The sequence below is a fragment of the Hypomesus transpacificus genome, chromosome 13, assembly GCF_021917145.1.
Source record: "Hypomesus transpacificus isolate Combined female chromosome 13, fHypTra1, whole genome shotgun sequence".
NCBI classification, from domain to species: domain Eukaryota; kingdom Metazoa; phylum Chordata; class Actinopteri; order Osmeriformes; family Osmeridae; genus Hypomesus; species Hypomesus transpacificus.
This window is the reverse complement of record NC_061072.1, coordinates 12,998,742-13,012,323: the sequence shown is the minus strand read 5'-3', so window position 1 is coordinate 13,012,323 and position 13,582 is coordinate 12,998,742. Positions and strand designations below refer to the sequence as shown.

Below are 13,582 nucleotides of genomic sequence, written 5' to 3'. Positions count from 1 at the left end.
ATATGAAAACTTTAAGAAATGTAACCTGCTAGAATCAAAATGTTAACATGCTCTCGAGCTCCTCATCCTTAGTAAGCTACGGTAGGCCTATTGCCCTGCTATTTGACATACATTTTTTACTTGCTTAAATGGCGAGTACTTTTTCATTCTGTAAAACAAACTGGTAGAGACACGATATAAAAAGCTATATTTATGCACCGGTCAACCAGGCTGCGAGCCTTCTGCTGACAACTTACTAACCACGCCTATTTAGCTCAAGAGCGCCTGCGATTTTTCTCATTGGTCGCATACAGGCCAATCGCTGCAGCTGTTCCGAGCTCACATGGCAGCGCTGTTGTTGTTTAGGTTGCGTAATACGCGAAACACGTGTTTCACAATGCGCCGCCCTGAAGTGTTGTAGAAAAGGAACATGGCACGGAAACGGTTACTTCATGATGTTTTCGCCTTAGAATTGGCCAATCACGGTTTTCTATGTTTACCATGTGGCCTGGTGTCTGATATGATCCATTTTCAACCCCTATTACTGTTTTGACATAATAAATCACATTCGAATGATTCGAATCAACAATGTATACCACTTCAGCAATCCGTGTCTCTGTTCTGCTCAAAACCAGATCGTACATTCAGGATACAGATCTGGCAGAGCAAATCACCAAGGGATTTCAAACTCTTGTTGATGTGGCTATATCTTCGCACATGTTAGTAGGCTACTGGCAACCACAGCTGGCTCGGGGGCTGACACTGTGAGTATAGCTTAATCCAATCAATAGTGAAGGTTACTAGGATTAGGCCTACAGCGCAGAGCTGGGTTTATTCAAACAGTATTTCACAGAGCTGCCCAGACATACTTGTGAACGCCCAACCCCTATTGTACAACAGAATATGTATTACTTATGTATTACTACTGAAGAGCTTTTCTAATGTAGCCTACTGGATATTGCAAGCTAGCTGTGGATCTGATCTGTTCCGTCCAGGTTCTGACAAATATATCTGCTCTGGTTCTATAGGTCCAGGTTCTGTAATGTGATCTGCTTCATCCTGGTTCAAATGTATTCATCTGGTCTGGTTCTATATGTTCATGCTCTGGTGTTACAGTGAGCGCTACACCTGGCCTGGCTCTAGCTCCAGGTTTCAATGTTGTGTAATGTGGTCAGGTTTTATAGGTTCAGGCTCCAGTGTTGTTTTTGAGGTCCGTGGTTCTATATATTCACGTTCCAGAATGGTCGCTACACCTGGTCTGGTTCTAGCTTCGGGCTCCTGCAGTGTTATGTTTGTGGTCTGGTTCAATATGTTCATGTTCCTGTGTGGTGGATACATCAGAGCTCTCATCTGAGGGCTGTAAGCTCTCGTGCCTGACCACCCTGAGCCCAGCTGAGATCATCTTCAATAGCCAGAGAATTAGAACTCCTTCTGGTTCCATGATCACGAGCCAATTCCGATAATCTGATCTGCTTCTCTCGAGCAGTAAGGTCCAGCTGTCTGCCAACACAGATGTATGTTTACAATTCCAGGCATACTTTTGGTCATCATATCACATTCACAAGATGGAAAGGGAGAACCAACTAGTGTTGTGCACTCTGTCCAACTTCACAATGTCCTGCTTGCCAGTACAAGGGGGACATCTAGTGGACATCAGCTGGTGCTACTGTTGAAAACATGAACAAATTGACCAATCATTTTACTGTGCTGTCTGCCTGCTTGCCACGGGCTTACAACATCATCTACTCAGCCTATGGTCTAGACCTCTCTGTATCACCAATCATCTCTGGAGGAGGGGATCCCTCACAATGTTTTTTCCATTTTACCTAAGTTTTCCCTGGAGGGGGTTAGTCTGCCTACTTGTCTCCTGGAGGGGTTAGTCTGCCTACTTGTCTCCTGGAGGGGTTAGTCTGCCTGCTTGTCTCCTGGAGGGGTTAGTCTGCCTACTTGTCTCCTGGAGGGATTAGTCTGCCTACTTGTCTCCTGGAGGGGTTAGTCTGCCTGCTTGTCTCCTGGAGGGGTTAGTCTGCCTGCTTGTCTCCTGGAGCTGGTGGACAGTCAGAAGAAGGACGTGCTTGTTGACGCTGCAAAGCAGCATCAGATTGACAGAACAGGCTGGGAACGGAAGCTGGGACCCTGCTTGCCCTTTGTCTCAGCTGCATATAGGAATACTTCAACACACACACACACGCACGCACACACACATACAGACACACACACATTAAAATAAGCATACATGGCTCTCAGGCTCTAGCTAGCCTCAAGGTGACCACAGAAATAGGATCAAAAATGAAATGCTCTTGAGACAGAGAGAGAGAGAGAAAGAGAGAGAGAGAGAGAGAGAGGGAAAGAGAGAAAGAGGGAAAGAGAGAGAGAGTAGGAGGAGGGTGAGAATGATATTACAGCTAAACACACAAACTGGCCTGGGTCCCACCAGCCGACTTCCCTGCGGCTCGGCTCAGTGTTGTGATTCTGAAGCACATGCTGCTCATTAATAACAGTAAGCACACTGATCCTGGGTGACTGGGTGTTGCCATGGGATAAAGCTCTTAGCATGAGAGCAGCCTCGCTGGGGGTCTGATCACTTAATACAAGCCACAAAAAGCTACATAAGTTAAGAAAAGGCTGCTCACCAGCTCAGCTCCATCATACCAAATTCCTCTTTTAAATGAATCTAACTAAACGGGTTCTGTGAATGCCAGATGTTTTGGTGTTTTCATTTTCTTTATGAGCCTGATTGTGAACAGGCAACCTATCTTCTCCTCTCAAACTATGGGAGGCACATTAGAATGAATTGACGTGTAGCTGCAGGAAAGGTGTTGTTTCGTGACAGCCTGACAGGATCATAATAATGGCATCTCGCCTTTTTGAAACGTCACTCCTGTGGAAAAGTAGCAACCATCATCGTGCTGGTCTCAATCACACACTCAGAGCCCTCTGGGCACACATTCTGATGACCTCACCTTGGAATAAATATTGATGTTATATCTAGGCAGATGAGTTTCAACACATGGCAGTGAACACTTTGTTCTGATAAACTGTTGAATCCTTCTTGAACTACTACATGAGGTTTATTTCACCCCTCCCTCCCTCCCTCCCTCCCTCCCTCCCTCCCTCCCTCCCTCCCTCCCTCCCTCCCTCCCTCCCTCCCTCCCTCCCTCCCTCCCTCCCTCCCTCCCTCCCTCCCTCCCTCCCTCCCTCCCTCCCTCCCTCCCTCCCTCCCTCCGCCTCCCTCCCTCCCTCCCTCCCTCCGCCTCCCTCCGCCTCCCCCACCCTTTGTTTCTTTTTTCCGTTCCGTCCTTTAGTAGCTCCTTCTCTCTTTTTGTTATTTTGTCTTTCATCCCTCTAGGTTGCTCCCTGCGCTCCTCCTTCTACTCCCTCCAAAACTCTCTCTCTTCCCCCCACATCCCTTCTTGCTCTCCTCCTCTCTCTCTCAACTCCTTGGGTTGTTTGAAGGACTGGGTATCTCTGCAGGCAGTACTCCGTGTGTTTGGTGTGTTCAGTGTGTGGAGAGCCGAAGGAACAGGATGGCACACAGGGGCTGACAGCAGGGGAAAACAACCAAGGTTAAATCAGGTCTGAACAGGGATCAATCTGGACTCTGACTACCCAAATTAAGTTCTATTTTATACCGTAGGAAAGCCTGTAATACTGTAGGTAAGCCTGAAGATAGATTGGAAACCTTGAAGTGCAGAGGTAAGTGTCTTCCTATGTTGAGCTCCAGGTGTTTTGATTCTGTTACAGTAGTGTTTGTGTGGATTTGTTTATTTCAGCTCCTGTTAATTTCATACCCTGTTGAATCAGTTGGGGTTGCCGGCTTCCGTAACTTCAGTTGTCAGTCAGCACAACTTCTCCATTAAGCCAGCTTGTATATATACACAAACACACATAGCTTCCGCAGCACCACTATAAACCATTCCCAGATGTTACAAGCTGAATGCCCTGTGTTTGGATCTCTGTCCGCAGACATACACTCAGCACAGGATCGGGACAGTGTACAGAGACAGGGGCTGTGATCAGGACAGTACAGAGACAGGGGCTGTGATCAGGACAGTGTACAGAGACAGGGGCTGTGATCGGGACAGTGTACAGAGACAGGGGCTGTGATCAGGACAGTGTACAGAGAAAGGGGCTGTGATCAGGACAGTGTACAGAGACAGGGGCTGTGATCGGGACAGTGTACAGAGACAGGGGCTGTGATCAGGACAGTGTACAGAGACAGGGGCTGTGATCAGGACAGTGTACAGAGACAGGGGCTGTGATCGGGCAGTGTACAGAGACAGGGGCTGTGATCAGGACAGTGTACAGAGAAAGGGGCTGTGATCAGGACAGTGTACAGAGACAGGGGCTGTGATCGGGACAGTGTACAGAGACAGGGGCTGTGATCAGGACAGTGTACAGAGACAGGGGCTGTGATCCGGACAGTGTACAGAGACAGGGGCTGTGATCAGGACAGTGTACAGAGACAGGGGCTGTGATCGGGACAGTGTACAGAGACAGGGGCTGTGATCGGGACAGTGTACAGAGACAGGGAATTCGTAAAACTGTGAAGGGAAGGATGTTATCATGGAGTGATTGTTTACTTCAGTAAACAGTTTCTCCAGTGACCTTGAGCGTGTGACACATCATCAACCCTTATTGTCTGTTGTCTGTCTATGAGCTGCAGATCAACACTGTTTTTCAGAGATGACGGATATACCTAACCCAGGTCCTGAAGGACTGAAGTGGATGTGTGGGTGTTTGTGTGTGTGTGTGTATGAGAAAGCGAGAAACAGAAAAATATGGGACATTTTTATAGCGAGAAACTTTGTGAAAACAGTGCTTGTGAATGATTTGTGGTCTTGTGAGGAGCACTAGAGGGTTCTGGGAGGAGAATTCTTTAAGCATGCCATCACAAAGCCCAGCTGAAAATGAACAGGCTCATATCCTGAAGAGAGAGAGAGAGAAACTGAGACAGAGAGAAAGAGAGCAACCTTACATAACACACTGCTGTCTTCCTATATCTTTCTCTGTTAGTGTGAACAAACACTATCTTGCTATCGTGCTGTATTCTGTTGGGTGAGTCTGTCATATATAAGTAGGTATCACTCTAATTGTTCTGCCTCACTCCAGTGATGGAGTGTGTGTGTGTTTGTCTACCCCCCAAAGTCATCACATTTTGTACTCTCACAGACAGATTGATTGACTTGTTATTGGACCAATGTAATTAAAGCATGTCTGCTCACGTTAGACAGCCGTGGCAGCCTATAGGCCCTGAAGGGGGCAGGGGAGGGGCCATTGTTCTGTCACCTTACGGCTACACACCAACCATGGCCTGCAAACATTGCTGACATATTTGTAAAAACACTTTTTTACAGGCAATGACCCATCTCATTGGGTTTGACCAAACTGTGGAGGTTTGTGTCCTAGTCATTATCAGTTGGTTTCACATAAACAAACGTGTTGCTACTGGTGCATGTCATAGAGCACACACACACACCTGCAGGATTGTCGTTCTCCTAACCTCTATACCTTAAGGCTGCCTTTTGTATCGCTGGTCTATATTTGCGTTAGAGGAGGGGCAGTTTTGTGTGAGTGTGTGCATGTGTGTTTTTGTTTTTCTTACATTGATGTAACAAAGCATCCGCAAAGTCCATCCAGACTTCTTGACAGCAACCATGACAGATGACTGGTCCAGAGCAGATCTTAGTGACCCACAGACCCAGTAACCACACACACACACAAATGCACACACACACATCCCAGTAAGGGGACTGTGGCATGAACTGGGCCATCTGAATGGGGGCAGGGCACTGAGGTGTGCAGGGACTTGGACATTGCTGCACCTGGCACTGTTTTACTGAGGGGCTTAGTGCAGTTTAGGAGCCACAATGGTCACGCACACACAGGCAGACACGCACATGCACACACAGATGCACACACGTTTGCACTTATACATATACTGTATACATGTACATACACACATCTGTGTACATTCAGTACACACACGTCTGCATTCTCACTACAGCTGTATGGGCAAGATCTGACCTGCTGGCTGAATTCTGTGACTAGGATACAGGCAGACAGACAGATAGATAGATAGATAGACAGGCAGGTAGGCAGGTGCAGGCACACAAGCAGACTGGCAGACAGACAGACAGACAGACAGGCAGGCAGGCAGGCTTGTGCAGGCAGACTGGCAGGCAGATAGACAGGCAGGCAGGCAGGCAGGCAGGCAGGCAGGCAGGTAGGTAGGCAGGTGCAGACAGACAGGCAGGCAGGCAGGCAGGCAGGCAGGCAGGCAGGCAGGCAGGCAGGCAGGCAGGCAGGTAGGTAGGTAGGCAGGTGCAGGCAGACAGGCAGGCAGGCTAAAGCTTTCTGTGTGGACCATGATCCCTGTAAGTCTGACCAGGCATCTGATACCCCTACTCAGGAGCCTGACCGGACGTGAAAAACCCATGGATAATGGGCTCTTTGCACACACACACATACTCACATGCACGCACACAGCGTGTTCTCTAGAGAACAGGAAGCCATAGTTGCGCAACAAGTTTACTGTAAGGTCAGTTGCACAAGCGGACAGTAGTCTCCTCTCCTAAACTCAATGTTTCAAGGAATGACGTGCTACTGTGCTGTAAACCAACTTATCTGTATGTTGTTTTTGTGTGTGCACGCGTTTCCATCAGCTTGCGTGTGTGAAAGACAAAACGAGATGGATGAAGCCAGAGTTCATGAGTATGAATGTCTGCATGTGTGTTCTACTGTAGCGTAAACAAACCTTTGGTCCCAGGCTCGGCAGGAAGAGGAGAGGGTCGTTAGGCAGATATCAGATGTGGGATTGTAAACATGACGAAGACTGGGGAAGAGGAGATTGCCTTCAGTGTGTCTGTATGTGTGTGTGTGTGATGCTGTTTTCACTGTAAGCGATGTGCTATGTTGTCAAGTGAGGCAGAGCAAATATATAAATACACGTACGGAAGACACAACACACCCTGTATAAACATCCTGCAGTGTCCGCAATGTCAGAAGCACACACACACACCTTGCACAGCTATTGAGCCTTTGCATAATCACCAACAAACGGATGGGGTAATGGAGGGGGTAAGCTGATCACTGGCTGCGATCAAACAAATCTTTGATCATTCCAGAGATGGGGCTAGATAGTTCCTAGTATGGAGAACGGGCCAGGTCTTTGTTGTTTGAACAGGGGGCATTTCTGAAGTCATGTATTCACCGACCTCCCCTCTTTCTGCTTCCGTAACTGGATTAGAGAGTGAGAGAGCAATATATAGAGATAGAGTGAGAGAGTGAGAGAGTGAGAGAAAGATAGAAAAAGGTCAGTGGGGACCATAGCAAACACACCAGATTAGCCACATCAGAGATCACAGTGCAGGGCCACAAGCCTTTGAACTTAACCAGATACTACATGGTCTGAAGGAGAAGAGTTTCAAACACACACACATATATACACACTTGTACAAATACCCCTTTCGCCTGGTTTCACCGGTTTGCTTGGCCTAACCTGACTCTTCTCTTCTTCTCCTCTGTATCAATAATATTTCAGCTTGGTTAACCTGAAACGCCCTTGATTCATAAATCCTCTTTCTCTGCTTCAGGTCTGCTGTTCCACAAACCCCCCTCCTCTATGCTGTTCCACCCCCCCCCCTCCCCCCCCACACACACCATACTCTCTCCGGTCTGTTCTGTGAGGTCCTCTGGTCATAACAGTTCATCACAACACAGTCCCTCTGCTCTACGCTACATTAGGCTCTTCTTTAGCCAGCCAGCTGTTGTTAAACTTCAAAAGCATGTAATCTGCTGACAATGGTCTGTGTCTCCTCCTTAAGTGGGGGCCTGAAAGTAGTGGAAAGCAGCCAGCTTTGTTTTGGAAAATGGTTTTGTGGAGCAGATCATCACTGAGAAGAAAAAGTGAAACAATCAAAGGACCCCAGGTTAATGAGCAGTAAGATGCTAGCTATTACTCTGATAATAAGAGGGAGGCAGGGAGAGTGGGGTAAAGGGCAGAGAGAGAGGGAGAGGGGGAGAGAGACATAGAGACAACAGCACCAGCAGCAAAGTCCCTTAAGTACAGAGGAATGTTATTGTTTCATTACAGCTGAAAAGGCAATTTGGTCAATACTTTATATGTGGGCTAATAATGATATACTGGTCTTTGATTGGACAGATAAGGATATAATCTGACTCTGATTAGACAGGTCAGGATATAAATTAGCTTTGATTGGATTTGTTAAAGAGACAGACCTATTGGGCAGCTCTATGATAAACGCAAAATACTTCCTGTATGGCTGATGAAAGGAAGTTTTTAAGCTAATTGTAGGGGTGCAGGGACTGAAGCAATCATGGTTGAGTATCTGGAACCAGGGATCTATTGCTGGCATTTGGGCATTGGAAAACATTTTGAGACAGGTTCACACACACACACGCACACGCACACACACACACACACACACACACACACACACACACACACACACACACACACACACACACACACACACACACACAATATCATTCCTCTGGTGCCTGACCAGGCAGGTGATGACCCTAAGCTAAGCCCTCCACCTCAGGTCATCTTGAGACATGTGACCAAGTTCACAAGGAATAGAAGAGGGGGAGTATGGTTGAGTTTAGTAGAATAGAGCAGAGAAGAGGAGAGAAGTGTATAACAGTTTAATATAATTTCTACTGTTGTAATCCAGTTCTGAATGAAAAGTTCAAATTCTCAACTAGCCAGAAAACAAAAGGAAGAAACAAATGTAGATGTTTGATGTTTCACTCACAGACATCGTTCAACCAACACACTAATTTGGGGTGCCTACATTTTAGACTACATTTTAGACTTCAACGTTGTAATCATTGTAGGGAAAGAGGTAATTTCCTGCAAGGCAGAGGACCCAAAGGGTCTACACTGATCTGATTATGGTCATTTGATGTTTTTACACAGGCCCTAATCTCATTTGATGTATTGTTCCCAGTGACTAGCTTGAATGTTGGTTGGTCTTTCTGTCTCTGTGGCTGTGTCTTGATCAACTCAGGATGGGTTCCTCGCTTACGGGTACATCTCAAAACTCAATACTTTGCCTACTCAGTTACTAGTTTGGAGGGAAATTATTTTCGCACAGATTCCACTCAGAATCCACTTCCTTCAGAGCTAGCAGGAAGAAGAGAGGAAGTGGACTTGGTTTCTGTCTTGTGAGTGCTATCATGTCTTGCAGATGCGCGGAGTGTGCCGTCAGTCTTGCCCAGCTATGTGTCTGTGGGCTCTACTGCTCCTGGAGGTGGTTCCAGCACAATTTTACCGGACCCCCCACGACAAGGACCAAGACCAGGACCGGCAACGGGACAGGGAACGAGACCAGTATCATGCTAGGACAGACCCCAGGGAGCACCCCCGGGATGCTGGGTATCATATATCCTACATCCCTAAACCTAAACACATGGAAGCTCCACATGAAGTCAATCAATTTAAACAGTCACTAGATTGGCTTGAGTTTTAATCAAATGAAACATGTGTGTGTGTGTTCCCTCCACAGGGAGGTGAGGAGGGGGGAGTGTCGTCGGTGTTGTGACCCGGGAGAGGAGCCCCCACCTCAGTATGCAAACACTCATGTCCCACAACACTACCCTCAGTACCAGGTGGTGCCTCAGATCAACATCACCATCCTCAAAGGTAGGCACACTCACACTCACACACACACACACATGTATGCATGCAGGCACACACACACTTGCAAGCACACACACATTTAGTCATTTTTAGCCACATTTTTTAGCCACCACACACACGCACACTCACACACACACACACACACGCACGCATGCACGCACGCCCACACACACGCACACTCACACACACACTCACACAAGGCTAAACCTCAGGCAGGGATTGTGGTAAGGGTTGGGGACTCTCCCAGCCTATCAGTGCTCCTCGGGGAGAGAGGAGGGGAAAGAGTGCTGGCTCTGTGTCACCGGAGACAACCACAGAGGAAGAACAGCTGCTGCAGCAGGACAGGGACTGGGTCAGTGATGAGGAGGGAACATCTGTAATGGATTGTGGGTTTAACAAGAGTTGGGGAGAGGACTGCTCTTAGTGTGGAGCTGTAACACCTCCAGGACACACATACCAGTCATAGCTGAGTGAGAGAGTCCAAACCACTCTATCTCTCTTTTCTCTTTTCTCTTTTCTCTTTTCTCTTTTCTCTTTTCTCTTTTCTCTTTTCTCTTTTCTCTTTTCTCTTTTCTCTTTTCTCTTTTCTCTTTTCTCTCTCTCTCTCTCTCTCTCTCTCTCTCTCTCTCTCTCTCTCTCTCTCTCTCTCTCTCTCTCTCTCTCTCTGTGTGTCTCTTTCTCTGTATCTCTTTCTTCATTTCTCACTTTCTGTCTCTCTCCTTATCCCTCTCCCTTGTAGGGACATAAGACATCCACTGGTGACTGCAGTCAGATCAGAAAAAACAACAACTGTCTAGTCATTGTCTAGCTTTTCATCCAAAACGTTTTTCCTAAACATTATGAAGCTCACTCAAAAGTTTACTCAAAGAGTCAGAACCCATTTGAATAATCTGCTAACGTTTTTCTGTGCTTGTTTTCTGTTCCAGGTGAGAAGGGGGAGTCAGGGGAACGTGGCCCCTACGGTAAATCAGGGAAGATCGGCCAGATGGGAATGCAGGGCCCCAATGGCCTCAAGGGGACCAAGGGCTCCATGGGGGCCTCTGGGGAGTCCTGCAAGGTCTACTACGCTGCCTTCTCTGTGGGCCGCAAGAAGGCCATCCACTCCAACGACTACTACCAGACTCTGGTGTTTGACACAGAGCTGGTCAACCTGTACGGACACTTCAACATGTTCACAGGTCAGCTGGCCCTGGGGTCTGGGGACCGCTCTTACTTCTTTGCGTCATTGGATCAGGGGAATTGAAGGGAATCATTTATAATTCTATATATTGAATTGAATCGATGGGAATTCATTGTTGATTTGAATGTTTTTGAAACATTCCAATCAGATCCAAAACCATCGTCTATAAGATGTGGGCATTGTCAAACTTGCATTAGATGACCCATCACCAGTAGAGTCAGGTCACGCCTCCTCCACCAAGACCTATGACAGAGGAGTTCACCCCTGACCTTGTCCCCTACTTTGCTCCCTTCCAGGCAAGTTCTACTGCTACATCCCCGGCATCTACTACTTCAGCCTGAACGTGCACACCTGGAACCAGAAGGAGACCTACCTGCACGTGATGCACAATGAGCGGGAGGTGGTGATCCTGTACGCCCAGCCCAGCGACAGGTCCATCATGCAGAGCCAGAGCCTCATGCTGCAGCTGGAGGCTCAGGACCAGGTGTGGATCCGACTCTTCAAAGGAGAGAGGGAGAACGCTATCTTCAGCGATGATTTTGATACCTACATCACCTTCAACGGACATCTAATTAAGCCCAAGAACGAGGTGTAAGGGGGTTGTGTGTGTGACATGTGGAGAATGCACAGTGTTCATATTATATCTAGCTCACATGTCTTGGTTTCCAGGTCATGCAGGCCAGATTATCCATTTCAGGCCAAGCAACATACATGTTTCCTGTGTGACACACGTGCTAGAGGAGAGGTCTTGAGAGTTTCATTCTGAAATCCATGAATGACATGGATTTATACATTGATAAAAGGGTAATGACAGTTTTTTTCTTGTGCTGTAAAGCAAACCAAGCTAAATCGTATTCTGGGATTGCAATCTATTGCTCGTCCCAGATGTTAAAGACAGTTTTGAGGTCGGTCTGCTGTCCTCCTGGTGTCACTGTGTTCAGACAGGGAGGTGACCATTTAACAACCTCAGTCTAAAATCCTGTAGTCTTGACATTCCTTCAGGGCTAAGGTCAATATTTGGCCAGTAACTCCTAAGAACCTTAGGACAAGGTTTTTGGAAAGAGCAAGAATTTAAATTAATCTAATTTCAGGAGATGATATAGTGTACTGTAAATACATATGTTATTGAGATTTGATCAATGTTTGTCTCTAAGACAAACGTGGTACCTTAATGTGTATTGTACTATCACCACCTATACTTTTGCTGTACAGTCTTTGTAAAATGGCAATATTAAGCTGCATTACATCACAACATGGGTGCTACTAAAACGACTAACTGACTTTTGATAAACTGGACAACCAAAGTCAAGTCCACAAAAAAAGTGTTAGGTATTTGTTCTCATCGTGTTTTGTTGGTGAATATACAAAACAATACATGTCATATATCTTTCTTTAAACATGAAAGTCTTATACGGAGTGTAAACTCAGAGAAATACAAAGTACGAGGATGTCAAGGATATTTAAATAGTTCAATCAAATGAGCATTTGTAAAACATGGTGCTTTAATTAACATCTTGAACTTTTCATGGTGCTCTACAAACACTAGGGGGAAGAATGAAAACCCATTTTTAGAAGTACAGAATATACAGTTATATTATGCCTTTGTCAGTTTTGTTGAAAAAAAATAGTTAGGTTTGGTGCAATTACTATACCACAGAGCACTTCATTCTGTCACAGTAAAACATTCCGAAGGTCAAATATAAAATATAAAAGACTTGTAAAGTACGAGTAACAAGCTATTTTAGTGAGTAAACAGATAGTCGATTACGATGCAGCTCTAATGGAAAATCCATCTTAGCTTCCTGTGGCTGTGTGAGTTGATGACAGACAATCAAACCAGTTGTTTCCTAGAACCTTTCGACAACAGCCAATCAGATTAACCAGTTCCAGAACGCTAGTTGGTCTCCAAGGCCAAGGATCGGTCTGGGCCGGGGCCGCTTTGCAAACCAAATATTTAACCCCGGACTCAGTTCCAATCAAAATATCTCTGCCTATCCCCAGACTACTGGCTGGATCCTGCCTTGCAAGGTGTGACAGAGAAGGGCCAAACACTCAACCTTGCCTCTAAGTCTCACCTCCAAACTCCTTCTATCCTGCCCTCTAAGTCTCACCTCCAAACTCCTTCTGTCCTGCCCTCTCAGGCTGAGCCAGGGGGGACAGTAGAAGACTAGAGAGGGTGGAGGAGCTGGGTTGGGATTGGGCTCCAACAGGAAACCCTTTCTCAAGTCCAGAAACAGTCTGACCAGATGACAGGACATGCCTTCTCTAGCCCCCAGCCGCTCTGTCTGAGAGAGCTGCTCAGACAACATGGAAGCACTGAGATACGTGAACGTGATGTTGACTCTGTAAATGGAGCATTTATTAAAGGAATACAAGAAGCTCTGTGTGTGTGTGTGTGTTGGTGAGTGTATCTGCTGTGTGTATATGCGTGTGTCTGCATGCGCTGGTGTGAGGGGTGTGTCTCTGTTTCCTCTGGCTGTGTTCTCAAAGTGAGCACCTGCCAAGCACACACAAAGGAATGTGCACGGCTATTTCATGTTGCTTTAGGAGCGTCTTTGACCAGAATTCAAACTCAAGCCCGGTCACTGGCAGACCGAGACAGCAAATGTTATGTCTTGGTAAAACACACAGACAAATCCACACAGGATAACACCACCACACACTGCAGTTCTGTTCAGTGCGGTGCCTCCACGTGTCCTCTGCTGTCCTCAGGTGGAAGAATGTGGTAGTTCTCTCCAGCACGAGTCCAGCAGCCG

General features: G+C 46.7%; 1 protein-coding gene across 1 annotated transcript; it reads left to right on the top strand.

Annotated features, from left to right (window-relative positions):
* Positions 1-3,290: 3,290 nt before the first annotated feature.
* c1qtnf1 (C1q and TNF related 1) lies at positions 3,291-13,204 on the top strand. Its single transcript, XM_047032464.1, has 5 exons — positions 3,291-3,675; positions 9,195-9,382; positions 9,513-9,649; positions 10,573-10,824; positions 11,123-13,204. Exons 2-5 carry the CDS (start codon positions 9,195-9,197, stop codon positions 11,419-11,421), a joined length of 876 nt encoding a protein of 291 aa, XP_046888420.1. The 5' UTR covers positions 3,291-3,675; the 3' UTR covers positions 11,422-13,204.
* Positions 13,205-13,582: the final 378 nt, after the last annotated feature.

Coding starts and splice junctions, on each gene's coding strand:
- c1qtnf1 (XM_047032464.1), top strand. CDS start 9,195: ATGCGCGGAGTGTGCCGTCAGTCTTGCCCAGCTATGTGTCTGTGGGCT. Junction 9,383..9,512: donor GAGCACCCCCGGGATGCTGG/GTATCATATATC, acceptor TTCCCTCCACAG/GGAGGTGAGGAGGGGGGAGT. Junction 9,650..10,572: donor CAACATCACCATCCTCAAAG/GTAGGCACACTC, acceptor TTTCTGTTCCAG/GTGAGAAGGGGGAGTCAGGG.